Raw genomic sequence first — 17,402 nt, 5'->3', positions numbered from 1 at the left:
GGTAGAGAGATTTCTTAACCTCTTATGTAACACTAATATAGTCAGGATGATAGTAGGCATAGCTGGAGCTGTATCCTAAAGAGTATTGCTTTTGTGTCCCTTCACAGCTGTAATAATTTAAATGTTAATCCCATAGCATGGTGAAGTAAAAACCTGTGGAACTTTCAATGCAAGTAACTCCTTTTACATCCAGAAAGAGACATATTTTGGTTCCCCCCCCCCCCCCCTTCTGTGTAGGCAGGATTAGAGCTATTTTGGAGCGGAATATTTGCAATTACAAAAACTTAAATGTCTTTCATATGGTAGTGGAAAGTCAGTAAGTTGTGTAAATAAGATTTAGTGTGATGACAGTGTAGCAGTTGTAATGTTTGGGTTTTTTTTTTTAAATAGCTTTCCATGCTCTTAAACTGTGCTGAAGTGTATACCTGCTTTCCAGAACTACACGTTTTTTTCTTGTAGTAGTATGTTTTGTTCCAGTAATTTCTGCTTGTAGCTGTTTCTCTTTCCAAACTCAGCATACTTGAAGCTTTTTTGGATTTTCTTAATACATTTTTTCCATTTCCCCTACGTATATATGCTTAATTATTAATAACATTTTAGGTCATACAAAACTTCTGGAAGAGAATTTTCAGGATTCCTAGTTGTTGTTTCTGTCTACAGTTTAGTTATATTTATTGTGAATTCTGTCTTTAAAAAGACTTTGTAGTTAAAGCACTGCAATTGATTTCTTTAGTCGAAGCCCTGCATATGATTTCTGTAAATGGTCTGCTGTTGTTGCACGGTTCGTGCTAAGAGGAGTAACTTTAGCTTGAAAGCAAAGCAAAATCTATTTCTGAAGTTCTGAAGAATACCATTTTTCCCACCCTTTGAGGCCTTTCCCAGCTCCCTCACCCCACAGCTGTCGCTGGTGGGTCAGTTCGTGTGCCAGCTTGGCACCACTGATTTGCTAGTGTCCATCTGTAGCATGAGCTGTGGTCCTGGCACGGTGACTTCTGGAAACTCCCTGTCACAGGAGCTGCAATTCCCGAGCCAGCCTGCGACGCAGAAAATGAGCTCGTGGTGTCTCAGGTCCAGGACGGGACAGCTTCTCAACCTCTTGGGCTGCGGAGAGGGATGGGAGGGCTAGTTGGCTCTTGAAACACTTGGTACAAAATGGAGGAGGGGAAGTTTCCCTTCTGCAAACCTCTTCTGCTTCCTGATTGTCTTCTAACTACTACTGCCTGGTACAAGTACTTAGCTGAAAATCTGCCTGTTAATAGGGCGACATCAGTTGAGGAAATGGGTGTTTATAGACTGTGCAGAAAATGAACCAACTGTAATGGCATTTTTCAAAAATAGGAGCTACATTGTATCAATCCTCAAAGTGAAGCAGTTGCATTAATACCTCAGGTAAACCTGTGTGCTGATGAAATAAGAACTAGAGGATCTTCTTGAAGGTGACATTTTTATATTTAAAATGTACTTTAAATACCTGAAAAAGAAGGGGAAAGGACAGGGAAGTCTTGTTCTAGTAGGCGTCTGTATTTTGCATAGTGAAAGCTTTTCAGGGAAGACCTAGTGGTTAACAGCTGAAATGAAAAAGCAAGAATCAGGGTATTGAGAGAAACCAAGCACCACATATGAACGCATAGGAGTAAGAGCTAGAGAATTTGAAAAATGTCTAGCTGAGAGCCAAAATGGAGATCAACAACCATAAAACATTAAAAAGCTGTTTGACTTGCTAAAGACCATTGCAGTGGTAGATAACTAGACGTCTCCCATAAAACCCCGTATCAAACACCAGGCACCACCTGCTACTCCTGGGAGCACTGAGAAAAAATAAAGATACAAGGAATTTTGGTGATGTGAAGGAGGAGAAAACCCTCCTTAAGAGTGGCTGTGCACTGGCTGGCACAGCAAATGAAGTCTGGAGAGGATTTAACTGAGTTTACAGATTGAGACCATGTAACCCATTTGCCATATTGAAAAACTTTAGCGTCTTAAGAGGTGACAAAGCCATTATAATATTTCGTCTGGAAGGAGACTTAATAGGTAGCATTGGGATTGTTAAATGTTGCTTATTTCAAGAATGCACTGCTTTTAGAATCCAACTGTTTTAGGTGAACTTTTGACGTGAAAAGATGTTTTTGTTACTCCAGACATCATGTTCATCTCAGAACCATGATGCTTTGTAGCTGACAGGTTTGCAAGGTACAGAAAACCTGGACGGATTCAGTTGGCTGGGTGGTGCAATGCTGACTACAGCTAAAGGCTTTAGATAACTTCTAAATGAAATTTGAGTTTTGTCCTACCTTAAATGAAAAATGTAAAGTTTTATAACCAGTTTAGTTTTGTTTTAATGCAAGGTACAGATTTTGGGAATTTTTTTTTTCTTATATGGTTAAAACAACCCTCAACATTTAGCTGTTCTCTGTCGTCTTCTAAAGATCTATAAATTATCTGTACTAATATACTAGGTTATACTGAATTTCCACTACATCATTCCCTCTTGAGTTTGCACTTCTATCATTCTCAATTGCAGGCATTATGAGTCCAGATGGGATTTGTTGAACCAATGTTTTTTTAAGTCTGTTTTTTTTTTTTAAAAAAGAAACTTTAAAGCAAAGAAAAATTCTTTCAGTTGCAGCCAAAGGAACAGGTGAACTTAATCCATGTCTAAAAAGAACATGCTAGTTAGGGAACACCAAATCCTACATAGTTTCAGTGTGGTACAGCATTACTTTATTTCCTGAAGGGCTTGCAATGCAGATGGCAGATGTCTGCTGGGTAAGCTGTGTTCATTGTTAGCTCCACAAATAATAGAGGGATTACTCCATAAAACTGTCACTAAGTAACATTGCCTCTACAGACCGTGGTACTTCCCAGATATGACATTCTTCCAAGCTGTTGTTTTGAGCTGCATGGCTTAAGTGCTTTCTTAGCAGTTACTCTTATCAAGCATGTAGTAATTAAAGATAATTTTAGTTTTCTTTCCTTAGCAGTCCAGCTGGCTTAATTTCTAAAGAGATATTAATGTTTAAAATACCTTGTGTCCAGCTAGAGGTGGATACCTAAGTGTGATTAAACATGTAGGTTAACACTTTTTCTAATTGTGTTTAATCTTTTGTTAAGTAGGGCTGCCAATATTAAAACCTGCATTATCTACAACCTCATTCAGAATACCTGTCCACTGCTTCAAAGCCTTCAGATGTAAATTGGTGTAAGTCTGAAAACCCCACTCTGTTGGAGAATACCAAATCCTAAAGCAGTCTGAGGAATGCAGCAAAAATAAACTTCAGCATCGGAAGAATTCAGAATTCTGAAAGACCTTGTTTTCAAATATTCTTATTTTTAGATTTATTTTTTCTTTCGTGAGGAGCAGGTTCTTTGTTTCCCCATGTCCGTAAAATCTCACTGTGCTTTTACTTCTTGCATTTTAAATAGCTTATTTGTGCATGCTCTAAAGGAAGGATTCTCAGTTAACTGTTTCCTTGGACCATTATTATATCTCTCAGTAAGTTCCCAGTCACTGCAGTTGTGGCAGAGGAGACAAAATACAGCAGAGAGATAATATAATCTAAGGATATATTTTGGTGTGACAGCTGCAGGTGGAGTTTTGCTGTCAGTGGAGTTGCACCTGCTTATATAGAGTATAACACAAATGAAGTACCATAGTGTGTATTTTTTAATACCCTCAAACATGAGTGAAACAAAACTCAGATAACATTAGACTTGTCAAGTGACATCAACCATCTTACATTTGTTTAAAAAAAGAAAAGCTACCAAACCAAATGAAAATGTACAGCCCAACTCATATTCTAGGTTTGAGTCCCAGTTCTTCTTAGCTATGACTAAGATATTTAATCAGATGGCTACCTTAAGCATGCAAAGTAGTCTTACTGTAATATGGCATTGAAAGAGCTTCAAGGTAAGCAGGTGCTTCCATTGCCTTGCTCAAAGACTCCACTAAAATGGCCAGAACTCAATAGTTTCTCAATGCTTAGGAATAAAGAATCAGCTTGATCTCTTAACTTTTTTATAGCTTGAAATAGTTCATGAATAGCCTGTTCAATAGAAGAACAATGGCAGAATTATATGTTGTGGTATTGATGATGATGTTCTTTGGCTTTTCTTTGAATTTACTAGTTTCTAAAGTGTCTTTCTGAAAATTGTATTTAAACTGAAAGGCATGCAGGTAGATATTACATCTGTTGAAAAGAAAGTATTTTATCTTTAAGGATCATATTAAATGGAGGCTGCTGGGCTCTCTGGAATGAAAGTTGTAATTCCCATGTCGGTGTTCACAAGGGGCACAGATACACAGAAGGTCCCAAGACAGCGTGTCTGTGCAGGGATTGCCCAGCTTCCATGGGTGCGGGCTAGCTTGCATCTCTGTTTGGCACATGTGTGCCTTGTGCGTAAATGTGAGGTTTCCTTTATAAATTGATTTGAAACAGCTACTAAAAATGATGTTCTGTTATCTCAGTTGGTGCTCGCTGCAGATGTCCTGTGTTTAAAGCAGAGGGATGGTGCGTCTGTCTTGAAGGGCTAAATATTTTCAGTGTCTCCATACCTTATTTTCAGTTATTATAGTAGTCTGCAGGACAGTAACTTTGATCAGTGTACAGCAGTTTCAAGTGATGATATGGACATGTCAAACTAACTTAGAAATGTAACAACATCACCGTGCAGCCTATCTAAAATGCTGCCAGACGCCTCGAGAGGAGCTTTCTCTGCCTTGATGTCCAGCTCTCGCTCTGTCCACTTCAGCAGGCTTTGAAGCTGCCTACAGTGCGAGAGAAATCCAGACTGTTCAAACACAGTGGTATTTCATGTAACTAATATGTCTCTTCAGACTGAAACGAAGTTTAGCCAGCCACTTGAATTTACTCTCTGTGCTCAGCCAAAACTCCTCCATGAGCTGGACTTGCCTGAGCCAGGGGAGGGGGTACCCGGCAGGAATGTGTGGAATTGGAGGCTGGAAAAAATACGCTTGTCGAGCAGCATATTCTCCTGTTCTGAGTGGTTATCTAAATGAAAGTGATTTCCCCCGGCATCTGGCTCTGCACATGATCTAGAACAAATAGCAGAGGATTAATTTTTGTTTCAGAAGTGAAGGATTTAGCAATGTCTGGGGGAGATGCTGCGTGGGGGAGCTGCCGGGGGTAGCATTCCACTCTGCAAAGCACTTTCTGCTCAGAATTAGCATTCAGGCAATTAAATAGCTCAGCTGGCTGGGCAGGCTTAGCTCTCTGAGCACTCAGCAAAGGTATTGGGGAAGAAAACAAGTTAGAAACTTCCTTGCTTATCTGTCTTAATCTGTATGTTGTGTCTGTCTGCAAAGTTCAGTGTCTGTAATGCAAGCCTTGCAATTTGGACTTGGAATGTTGTCGATTAAATTCAGTATTAAAAAGGTAACACTAAGTTAGCCAAAGCAGTTGTAATTAACTGATTCTGTGTTTTAAGCAAGTGTTGATGTAGTCTTCTAAATAGTACATAATTAGTGTTCTTTCTTCCTCTTTCTCCTCCTTCTCCCTCCCCCCCCCCCCCAGCCCCATGTAACTTGGGAAACAAATTCTTATCTAAGTGTGATGTTTGACCTTTCATGTTATTTATCAAAATAATCCTCTCCAATTTATTTTCAAATCTTATTAACACACGTTTATAGTTAGCATGGGGGGAAATGGGCTGCTGCAAGCACCTCAGACAAGTTTTGATTTTGAGCCAAGCTCCTCAGTCACCTTTCCAGTTTTAGTTTTCACTTATTTACATTCTGCTTGAAAAAGACAAGACTTTAGAAGAAAATCTTTAATATCATTTGATTACAACACAGCGCATTTCTTAACTGCCTTTGGAATATGTGTCACTCAGAAGCAGGAGCTTCTCAATAAGCAGTAATTGAATCCTGGGATTATTTTTTTTAAGTTTGGGAAAAACATGTGGTTGTATTCTATCTTTTTAGTATTTGTAAGAGTTCATTTTAAGCTTCTGCTGAAAACCTTGTCTGTCATCCAGAAATTTTGACAGATATCTGCTGAAGTGGCTTGATTTATTTAAATAAGGCATTTCAAAAGAATTTCTTTAAAAATAAAAATATGCCTCATTTTCAATAGCAATTGGAGATAGGAAAGGGAGTTACTGAAACCAGCTCATTAATGATTATTAAACAATCTCAACTGGGTGGTTCTGTCTCCTGCTGGCTTTCAAAGCACACAGGCAATTTGCAGTGCAAGGTGTGGATGGTTACATGGTTTATACCAAAACCTGTTTTCATAAATAGTGGCTATTACTTTGTCTTGTGCAAAATGATCTTGTTCCCATATACCTCAACCATTACTTGTTAGTGTGACCCAGAGACTGTCAAATGTCTATTCAGTTGACTTATCCTTTGGTTTAATCACTGAGCATTTACATAACTTCGCTCTTAACTTGTTGTCAAACAAATGAAAGCCTTTCAAAACATTCCTGGCAGCGTGTGTGTGACTCCTTTCTATTTCCCTGTGTTGTGAAAGATGAAGAAGAGAGAGGAGCTTTACTCATTTCAATCTGAAGTTATTTCTGAGCATCTGAAAACTCTGTAAACTTTGCTTTATTTGTTTCTTCAGGAACACCGCATATCCATCAAGAACTTGGAGCATGGCTATGAGCAATGTCAGTGACTCTGTGGTTCTGAGCAATGGCAGCATCTTGTCAAATGCTACTGGCCCAGGTATCGTTGCAGCTAATGATGGAGATGTCGTGGTCCAACAGCTCCCATCCAAGGAAACACCAAGAACAAAAGCGAGTCCAAATGGCTGCCTGCAACTTAATGGTACAATCAAACCATCCTTTCTGCCTTTAGACAACCAAAGAACTCAGCAGATGTTGTCGCAATGCTGCCACCCTTGTCCATACCATCATTCTTTAAGTAGCCATAATAACAAGCAAGAATGTCATTCAGTGGTTGGCAGCTCAGCACCATCTCCTGTGACTTCGTGCTGCATGCAGCCACATACTGAGTATTCAGCATCTGTTTGCCAAAAACACACCCCCATATATCAGCCTGCCTGCTGTCTTCAGCCCTCCCCATCCTTCTGCCTTCACCATCAGTGGCCTGACCATTTTCAGCATCAGCCTGTGCAGCAACACATAGCCAGGATAAGGTAAGCAGATTGTATCATTTGTTAGTTCTCAGTATGGGTAACCTTTTTCATAACTATTCCATTTTCTTACAAAAGCATAAGATCTAAAAGGAAGATGAACCCAATTTCTACTCCAGTGTTTTTACAAGTTAATCTTTGATGCATTACCAACTTACTTTTTTGCAGAAGAAATCAAGTCAGGAAACTAGTTTTGCTGGGCTACATGAATATTCCTGAAGCAAATTAGTTCTTTCTGGGGAAAAAAAAAGGCTGTTTTTTCTTCTTGGGGATTGTTTGGAAGCTCATTAACTCTTACAAGACACAGTGTACACCTATATTGTGTGAAACAAACCAATACAGAGATAGCTAAGAAAACACTGAAAGAAGTGGCATGTCTGCATAGTCTAATCCAAACCTACATTTCCTCAGAAAGATGCATCGAAAAATACTTTCAACAATTCTATTCGTAAGTGTACTGGGTGGTTTTTCTTTGTCAGTTCAGCTGGTTCAGTGAGTTGCCCCCATGTCTTTTCAGTGTACGTATCTGCTAAACTTCAAAGTTGTAATTGGATTGAGAAATTTTTGATTGTTCCAGGTCTTAATCCTTTCTATCTTCCACTTCATATGAACTTGCCTCTTTATATTTGTTAGCTTTGAAGTTCCAGTGACAGTAGTCCCAGCTACAAGGAGCAACAATCACAAGGAAAATCTACAGCCTGCTGGTCCTGGGCAAAATCAGTCAGTCCAAGAGGCAATTTCTAAAAATCAAATTTCCTGTTACAGTAAGGCACTTCTAAGCTTTTATGTAAGGTTATGTTTTTCTGAGTTGCAATTGGGCCAAACTGGATGGATTTTCAATGGGGTAATAAAAGCTACCCTTCTCCCTGTCATCCAACATCTGCATCCTCGGTCAAAAACTTGGGAACTACAAGTATTTCAGTCAGTTATAATGATTTTGTCTTGATGAAATGCATGAACTAATTTTAAACTTCTGAGAATATCAGACTGGGACAAATATGTAATGTGGAAAAAGTCAAAGTGAATAAAGATTTTATCCTTAAGGTGAAAGCAGAAAATAAGGATAATAATACAAAGTGCAAATCAGCTTTCCCCTGCCAGTTATTCCTCTTGCAAACCGAAAAAATCATGGGGGTTGGAACTGCTTACAATCAGACGTGGTTTTTTGGCCCCATACTTGTTTAAATGTTAAGTAAAAGTGAAAAATTTTATACTTTTATATAATATTGTATGCAAAGGTATGCAGAAGGTTGAGCCATTACAGAATCAGTCAGTCATACTTTTCAAACTGTCAGAATGGGTGTACTAATTTCACTGTTTTTCTCTCTGCGCAGCAGGACTGTTAAACTTCATCTGTATTCCATAGTCTTGAGGAAGGGAACAAATGTGATCCATAATCTGTGTTTCTGTTCTTAGTCTAGAAAAAAGAGCAGTGAAAAGTTCTTCCAGATATGGTAAAATAATGTTTTCCATAGCACTTCACAAATACAAAGACTTTGGTTTAACTTCTCTGCTTGGGATCTTGAGCCAAGATGCTTTTTACCATCTTGCACTTCCTCGCCACGGTGTACATTTGTACATAAATGTACATAAATTACAAATAATGATTTATGATAAATGTTTGTCTGTTAGCTGTCAAAATAAGGATACAATCTGGCCTTCAAACCACCTGTACTGATTTACTCAACTGTATGCGTTAGCATAATCTACATATCCCTATCAAGTGGTTACTGTTTCATTTCTGGACTTGCTTCTGGCTAAGGCAACTGAATTTTCTCAGTGAGAAGATACTTGCAATATGCCTCATGGGTCAGCAAATCAAATGAGTCCATCTTCTAACAGCCACCTAGCTTCTTGTTGCTGTTACCTGTTCTTTTAGCTCTAAACATGTGGTAAATAGGACTCAGGTCCCATGCCATGCTGGGGAAGCTGGACTTCTTGTATGCATTTTAACTCCTTAAACTGGCCGTGGCTACGTTAATGGACAGTGCATACATCTGACTGTATCACATGTGTTATTAGCATGGAACCAAAGACTTACTTTCTCTCTGAATAGTATACAAGGTGTGTCTAAATGTATTAGTCTCCTGTTGCATTGTGAATCTAGTTTTTCATACTGAGAGGCCATTGTCAATGAAGACATGTTGGTAGATGGTAAAAACAGGGACCAACAGCCTTGCAGGTGGATGGATATATGCTCAGGAAGAAGCAAACTGACTCACTGGCAGTTACTTTGCAGTGCTAAAGAGAACAGGAGAGTAAGTGATAAATGTGTATTCATCTTTATGTGCTCAGATAACTTTCTGTACACATAAGAGTATCACTTAAGTGTGTGATATTTTTACGTGATCTTTGTTCCACACTCTAATTTTATTACATTTTGAGCCTATAATCTGCACAACAGCTTCTTCTCCAGATATTTTCTTACAAGGCTAATTGGAAATCATCCAGCTTTATAACATGTGCATGTTTTAACAGGGTTATTTAAAATGCAGGTTCTCATATGATACGTTAATTAAATTCAGTGTGTAGTCAAACTAGCTTTCATTCTGGTTCTTTGTATTTTTAAAAAATGCATTCAAATATTGTTATAATTTTAAGAGCGGGGAAAAAGATACGATTAGATGAAGTGGGTTGAACACTTTTTGCAAACTGTATCACTAATGCTTACAGCTCTGGGCAGGTAATTAATTGTTTCAGCATGACAGGTTTTGTCAGGTTTTGAAGCCCAAGGCCTAACGTTCGTCAGTGACCTAATATTAAAGGAATGTGGCTCTGGTATATCATTGCAGATTGGAGTGTATAAAGAAGACAGATTGAAATAATGCCACACTTGTCCTATCCTCTTAAAGCTGGCTGGATCTGGAATTTTGTAGTGTGTTCAGCTTTGAAGTTTAAACTAAATTACATGGAAATGTCATTTATACACCATAACTCGAATGTCTCGGCAACTGGTAATTTTTTTAGATTGGTGAAAAAGGCTTGTAGCATAAAAGAAAATATTTTTAATGATTGGTGGTTTACAAACATGATTGTGGCAAAAAATTCTATTGTAAAAGTAGGTAAAACAGGTCAACTGTTCGTCGTAATGATTCTAACGATTTTTACATATTTTTCAGAGGTTGGAAGATCTCAAGCAAAGTTTTTTGTGTTATTTTGTGCACATATCTAAGATGTATTTCATTCAAACGTGTTCATACCTCTTTTTTTTTTTAGTGGGCATAATATTTTGACTGCACAAACACTCCCTGGGAAATTCCAGCCATCTCTCCATATCCATATGCAATTGTCTGGGGACTTCATTTGCTTTCTGACAAACTGTTTCTAAACTTACCTGTTAGGAGCATGGCATGAATAGTTCTTCTTTTCAGGTACTATTGGAAGATTTTTTTCCCACCCTGCCCCTTTGGAGGACTCATGTTGAAGTAACCCTTCTTGTCTGAATGCACTTCTGTATCTTAAGAAACCTGTGGGGCTTAGAGCCACTGGAAGCTGGGGAGTTATTGCCCTTCCTTTGCTGCCATCTGCTTCTGTAATCGTCAGCAACCTTCACCAGGTAGACAGAAGAAATGAGGAAAAAGAATCAAGTAAGACTGTTCATCTGAAGAGGTGAAAGAAGCATGACGACTGATGCTTAACAACTGGAAGCACCGAGTTAGAAGTCACTAGGGAAAAGTAAAACTATGCAGCCCAGCAGCATGTTTAGTGGGATGAAAGGAGGATAAAATAAATAATGAAGGGTTGCGTATTCAAGCAGAACTAAACACTATGGTAATGTAAAACCAGAAAACTCTCAAAATGTTCCCTGGTATTTTCAAAATCTATTATTTATATAGGAATGCATGCATGTAAATAGGGGCGGAAGAGGAAGAATGTGCAGAGATCATTCAGTAAGTCATCTCAGGGTTGTGGAAAACATGGGGTAACAGTGCTGTACGTGGCTGTTGTCTCTGGTACCAAATGGTATGGCTTCTCTTAGACTCGTATGTGAACTTTTTAATGAGAAAACACCAGTTAAAAGCTACTTATATCCTTGCTAATCTTGATGCTAACTCATTTGGAATCTCTCTTTGGTGATACAATTTAGAAAACTTAGGTCTATGGACTCGGAGGCAAAAGGTAGGGGAGAAGAGGTCAGGGAGCTGCGAAAGAATTGATGGTACTGCTGATAAGGAGACCCCTCCAAGCTGCCAGTGGGTGTAGTGCTTGCACTTCTGCGATATTGAACCAATAAATTCATACAAGTACTCTTTGCTCAGAGTAGACCTGCTCTGTATCATCTACCATTATTTACGTTTCAAGACTATACTGTTAATCCTTTTGGCTAAAGCGGTTAAGTAAAGAGAACTGCTCCAAAAAGCATTGGAATTATGTCTGGTAAAAAAAGACAGGATAAAAGGATGTGTGGGATGATCTCTCTATGATCATACAGTCATCTCAAGCTAGAACATGAAAATAAAATCAGTTTAAAGCCTCACAGAATCATTAGTTTGGCTAAAAGTTAAGTCTTTGGTATATATGTAAATTGTCCCTTATCCCCCACGAGCCTAGTTTGGAGGTTTTAGCTCCCAAAGCTTAGTTAGTTTGAACTGCTGGATTCAAAGTTTTCACTTGCTAGACCAATTTATATTCTAAGCAAGGCAAAAACCATAGTACTTCAGAGTCAGGAAACTGGTAAAGTGTTATTATCTCCAGACTTACTGTACATCTTCCTTTCAGTTAGATTTAAGCCTTCTTTTGAACTGTTTTGGCGTTGCAGATTTATGTGATGGTTCTGGGATTCTGCGTTCTGCTGTATCTCAGAGCGTTCTGTGCCACACACTGTTTAAACAGTATTGCAGATATACTTCAATACTTATACTTTATTTAATACTTTAAAAAGGAGATCTATAAAAATGAAAAAGCTGTGAAGATAGAACATTATAGCTGCCTCTTAACCATTTTACATTTTCCTTCTAGTTACTTGGCATAAAGATTAGAACTAGAAAGAAATAAAAAGCTCTTGTTTTTTCAAAAAGCAAGGGAATGTTTGCCAAATACCAATCTTAATAACAAGACTTTGTTATGAAACAGCTCTCTGCTTGATTCCAGGAAAAGGATAATTGTTGTCTAGTACATTCTGCGTGGCTTGCAGAGCTGATTATATGTATACATGTGTATACAATATTTTCAAATATTCTCATTTCAGCAACGTTGTTCACAAGAACTCCAACATGGAGTTCTTTAAACAAAGTATTTTCCACCTATCGAAATATTTTCCATTTTGAAAGTCGTTAGCTTCTGCTGTATTTGATGCATTAAAAGATACTTTTGTTTTCGCTTTTTGTATGAAATGGGTACTAGTGTCTTGTACAAAATACATATGCATATACTGTTATAAATTAATAAAAGGAACTTACTCCCTTCCCCTAGGAAGATTAAAAACAGGTATCTTTAAAATAAAAAAATCCTTTAGGTCAGATTTTCAAGGTTGTTTATGAAACTTTTTATCAACCTTTGGCAACTAAAAGGCAAAAGCTGTTACCATAATTTCTTTCAATATTCAGGATGTTGCAAGTATCTTGATTCATGCTGTAGATACAGGAGTTCCTGCATGTTGGTAATTTGTGTGGAAACAATATAAATTCTGTCTTTATTCTCGTTTAAGCTATTTATTTCATGCTAAAATAGGAATTCTTTATCCAATGGCTTCCCAGAGTGAAGAGGCTGGAGGCACATGGGAACCACAAACTAGATGCTTCCTTTCGTGTCACAGTGTTAACAGCTCAGTGGTGTACTTGGGGATTTTGATGTAGTTGAGAAAAGGAAAGGGAATGTGTAGCAGTCACATGCATCCTTCTGAATCTTGAGTCCAAATGTGGGGTTCTCTGTTGTGCACGTGTGGAGGAAGAGCTCTCCCTGTGACCAAACAAACTTGTTTTTTTTCCTTTCTCAGAAATAATTTTTCATGGCAGTCAGTAATTTGAGCTGTGCTTTCTCATTTTTACTCATTTTTACTTTTAGTCTTACATTTTCCCTGAGTGTGATACCTTAAGAGGTTTATTGTGGTTTTATTAATTCATTTACTCTTCCCATGATAATTATTGTGTGTTGTTGGCTAAGCAAACAACATGCTACGCTTTCTATTCGTCTTGCACAGAGCTGAAAGCAAAGGACTGACACGCAGAGACCAGAATACAAATAAAAAATGCCATTTATAATTCAGTGGCTGACCAAATTAAAAATAACATGCCTAGAAAAATATGAAGTGCGCTTAAAAACCCCTCATTTTTAGTCAGTCCAAGGGATTTTTGCAGGCTTTAATTGTACTAATTAAGCATTAGGATTTGTCTAGACTTCAGATTACTTTGAAGCAAGCATTTTTGCAATAGGAAAAAGGGAATTGGAAGGCTCCTGCTCTGGTCTGAGTGCAGCAGAGTACCAGCCTGGCTGTATTTTGACCTTTAGTCTCTGACACTTACAAGCTCCAGGTTCTGTGAGTGCTTGAAGGTGAATTTCTTACCTCCTTTATCCCGCCCCTTTCCTTGAATAACAGAAGAGCTAGTACTTAACTAGCAATCTGCTGTTGAACCACAGTCTTCAGAAACCATAAAGCTGATAATGTGAGGCAAATGGTAGAAAACATTTTTTTTTTGTACTTTCTTTTGTACTAAATTGACTGGAAAACCAGCATCAGCTTTGTTCATTCTTGAAAAGGATTAATCAGTGTGGGTTTTGAGAGGACTTTTAAAACTGAGCATTTTAGAAAAAAAAAAATACAGCAGAACACCCAAAACGATGGCAGTTAGTTGTAATATTTTGACTGTGTATAGTTGTTCTCATGCACTTTTAATTTAATAGTAAGTTGTGATAAGATTCAAATGTGAAACAAGACAACACTGGACAACAGAGAGCAAAAGTCTAAACTAAATGTGGCCGGTGGCCTGTTTTTCAGAACTTTTAAGGAGATGGAAATTGAAAGATTTGGGTATTCCTACTTCTTAAAAGTTTTCAGTCTTCCTTATGATGGAGGGAAAGTGCAGAATGAGGAACATCGACTTTGGAAAGCTCTTTGTAAATTGCCATAATTGTCTCTAGCTCTTTCCAAAATCACTTGTCCTTCCTCTCTGATGATATGTCAATGTTGTCTTAGTCTCCTAATAAGTAATAATTGATGTGCATGCTTTTAAGTAATCAATGATGCTTGAACAGTAAAACAAAACAAAAAAAAACCAAACACAATGCAAGAGGAAAATACAGACAGCGCCTGAGCAAGTTGGCATTAATTTTGCTACATTAAGATTGCTATGAGATTTCTGCCCAGGATATCTGCTGAATAAAGAAGTCTCTTAAAGCCTTGACTATCAATGCAAAATAGAAATGAGTTGTTACCACTAACGGATTAGTACAGGTAAGGGAAGTTACAGGTAGAAATCCTGATCATATTTCAGAAAGCCTGGCCCCTCTATTTGGGAATCAGTTTGGTTTTGGGTTTTTTAAATGAAATCATGAATAGGTGAATGTACTGGACTAGAAAAGCTTACATGGATCACTTCTTCCACTTTTCCATTTTTTTCTGTGATGTTAATGGGATACCTTGCCACAAAATTCTTGTGTTATATTTCCAGTTTGTAGGATGTTTAGTTCATTCAGTCAAGTGGAGCATTTGCTAACTTTTTGCTGAACAGTTTTAATTATATTAAATCTGTTTTATAGTCTGTTTAATCATGCAGTGCTTTTTTTGGATCTTAGCTGCAATGCTGAACACCTTTAAATGTTCGGTAAATACTCCTTTTTTGTTTGCTCTTAGTGAGCAAACAAAACAAATTTAATCTCAGAAGGTACGGAAGGTGATGTCACATTATATATGTGCAGTTTTTGATCTGTCAGCATAAGCCAAAGAGCTGCCTTTGGGTAATTACTTAGTTAATCCTTCTAAATCTTTTAATTGTTTTGAATATACACTTGTTTTATATAATTTTAAAATTATGACATTCTAAGTAACTAAATTCATAGACATTGAAACAGCAGCTCAACACCAGAATGTATGTTTGAAGCGAAATACTTCACTAAATTTAGAACAAAATTGCTTAAGTAACAGTACTTTCATTTGCTGTAAGAGATTAAATATGTAGAAAGATAAAAACTAGCATTTGTCCCCATAGTCAGTCTAATAATTTGGAGAAATTGTAAGGGCTTGTAGTCTATCTTCAGAAAAGCTCTCTGGTCAGGGGTTTTCTGAGAGCAAAAATGAACCCCCTGGCGACTTACATTCACAAATTCTTACATCTGCACAGGAAGGAAGACTGAAGCATGTACGAGTTGAAGTGTGATATATGACAGTCTGAAGTCTCCCTACTCCAGAGTCAAACTTACATATGCTTCATGTCAATCATTAATGCCTGTAAGAACATGGATTTCAGCCTTCATGGAGAAATACCGTGATAAAAATAGGTGCTCTTGTACATCTCTTTCATTCTCTTTTGTATCATGGGATGAAGTTTTTCTTGTGTGTATGTTGTGATTTCTTGGGTCATGTTAATTTCCTGTCTGTCAGAGAAATGCAAGATGTGACCATGACCTTGCATTGCTCCATTCAACTGGGAAGTGTAATAAAAACAGCTTTGAAATAAAATATTTCTAAGGAAGGAACTTTTTGCCAGTAAAAATGCTGAAAACTACTCTAGTCATCATTTAAATCCCAGAACATATCTATTAATTTCACTATAATTACCAAGAAAAGAAAAAAGACTAATGGTTTTAGACTTGTGAAGGATCTTGAAATAATATTAGTCTGCTCCAAATTAGCTGTTGGCTTGTTTTCAAATAATGATTCATGGTGGTATTTTACTAAGCCTTTTTTATTGTCTTGAATAGTTCAGAACTTTTGTTTAACTTGCCAAGCAGTACTATATGTGGTCCTGCCCTTAGTGCCTCAGAAGTTAAAGGAATATATATATAGCTTCAATTAAACCTTTTGAAGAAGAATATACTTTGAATTATGTATAAACTTTGCCATTTAAAGCTGGGACAATCCAGTTTAAGTATGTTGGATGGCAATTTTATTATTGACAGTTTGAGAACTGTGTTTAAAAGTGACTACACTCATTGGAGAAAAGTTTAGGGAAAGAAGAATACAAAAAAAAATATTTGTGGGGTGTAATTACTTGGCTCCTTCCTACACCATCAGCTTTTCCTACAGAGATGATGGTTTATGTCTTGTTCAAGACAAGTGAACCAAGTAGACACTATTAAGGAAAAGAGCCAGCTTTCCTAGTAGCTGATAATATTTAGTCAGTTGAAGATGAAAGAGGGAAGGCATTAGAAGTCAGTATTGCAAAAATGAGTTTCTAAGGAACCTTAAACTTGAAGACTTTGTGAGTAAATCCTGAGCTCTTGCATGTATACCATCCATATGGACCAGTGAGGGAAAGGAGAGGAGGGGGAAAAAAACAACAAACCCTAAACCTTGAGTTGTTTATAGGACTATTTCAATATCAAGTCATCTGTATGTTATAAATTTATAGAAGATTTAATTTTAGCATATAATGAATCGTACTGGGATAGAAAGAATAGACTGTTTCAGTTGGAAGGAATCTACAATGATCATCTGGTCCAAGTGCCTGACCAGTTCAGAGCTGACCAAAGGGTAAAACATGTTGTTATGGGCATTGTCCAAATGCCCCTTAAACCCTGACAGGCTTGGGGCATCAACCACCTCTCTAGAAAGGCTGTTCAGTGTTTGACCCCCCTCTTGGTAAAGAAATGCTTCCTAATGTTCAGTCTAAACCTCCCCTGCCATGGCTTTCAACCATTCCCACATGTTCTATCACTGGATACCAGGGAGAAGAGATTGGCACCTCTCTCTCTGCTTCCCCTCCTCAGGATGCTGTGAAGAGTGATAAGGTCGCCCCTCAGCCTCCTTTTCTCCAAACTAGACAAACCCAGAGTCCTCAGCCACTTTTCACAGGACATGCCTGCCAGCCCTGATACTGATAACAATAACTTCCAAATGAAAATACATATATATATATAGGATGTCACTATGATTGCATTGACCTTTTCCCATCTTTTGACTTGATGGAAACATAGTTTCCTGTTGTATGCTGCCATGAGCCAGAAGTTTGTGATTAGGAGATGTCAAAACTACCTGTTACTTTTTCAAAGTAGGTTAATAAAGTTTAATATTGATTTCATGGCAGAAGGAAAGTGAGCAAAACCTTGGCTTAGTTAAGTCTGTAGGGTTTGCCACCGATGTTCAAGGAGTCTGGTTTTACCCAGTGTGCGTGCTGTAGGTCCGTAAAG

At 37.7% G+C, this 17,402-nt stretch overlaps 1 protein-coding gene across 22 annotated transcripts in view; it reads left to right on the top strand.

The window, feature by feature from the left end:
* The window catches only part of DISP1 (dispatched RND transporter family member 1), a 96,365-nt gene that overhangs the window by 54,111 nt on the left and 24,852 nt on the right, over nucleotides 1–17,402 (top strand). For 19 of the 22 annotated variants that reach the window (XM_074817833.1, XM_074817829.1, XM_074817828.1 and 16 more), the window contains one exon: nucleotides 6,585–7,121. The exons of 1 other annotated variant lie outside the window; for it this stretch is intronic. In XM_074817833.1, the coding sequence (XP_074673934.1) occupies nucleotides 6,616–7,121 (506 nt within the window). In that variant the 5' untranslated portion in view covers nucleotides 6,585–6,615. Of the gene's footprint in view, nucleotides 1–3,136; nucleotides 3,200–6,584; nucleotides 7,122–10,447; nucleotides 15,552–17,402 lie in introns of those variants that run through there. 2 more of the 22 variants (XM_074817836.1, XM_074817834.1) reach the window with 2 other exon arrangements.

Source organism: Strix aluco, chromosome 3 (genome assembly GCF_031877795.1).
Source record: "Strix aluco isolate bStrAlu1 chromosome 3, bStrAlu1.hap1, whole genome shotgun sequence".
In the NCBI taxonomy this organism is placed as follows: Eukaryota; Metazoa; Chordata; class Aves; order Strigiformes; family Strigidae; genus Strix; species Strix aluco.
Note: the sequence above shows the minus strand (reverse complement) of the source record. Positions and strands in the feature narration are given on the sequence as shown.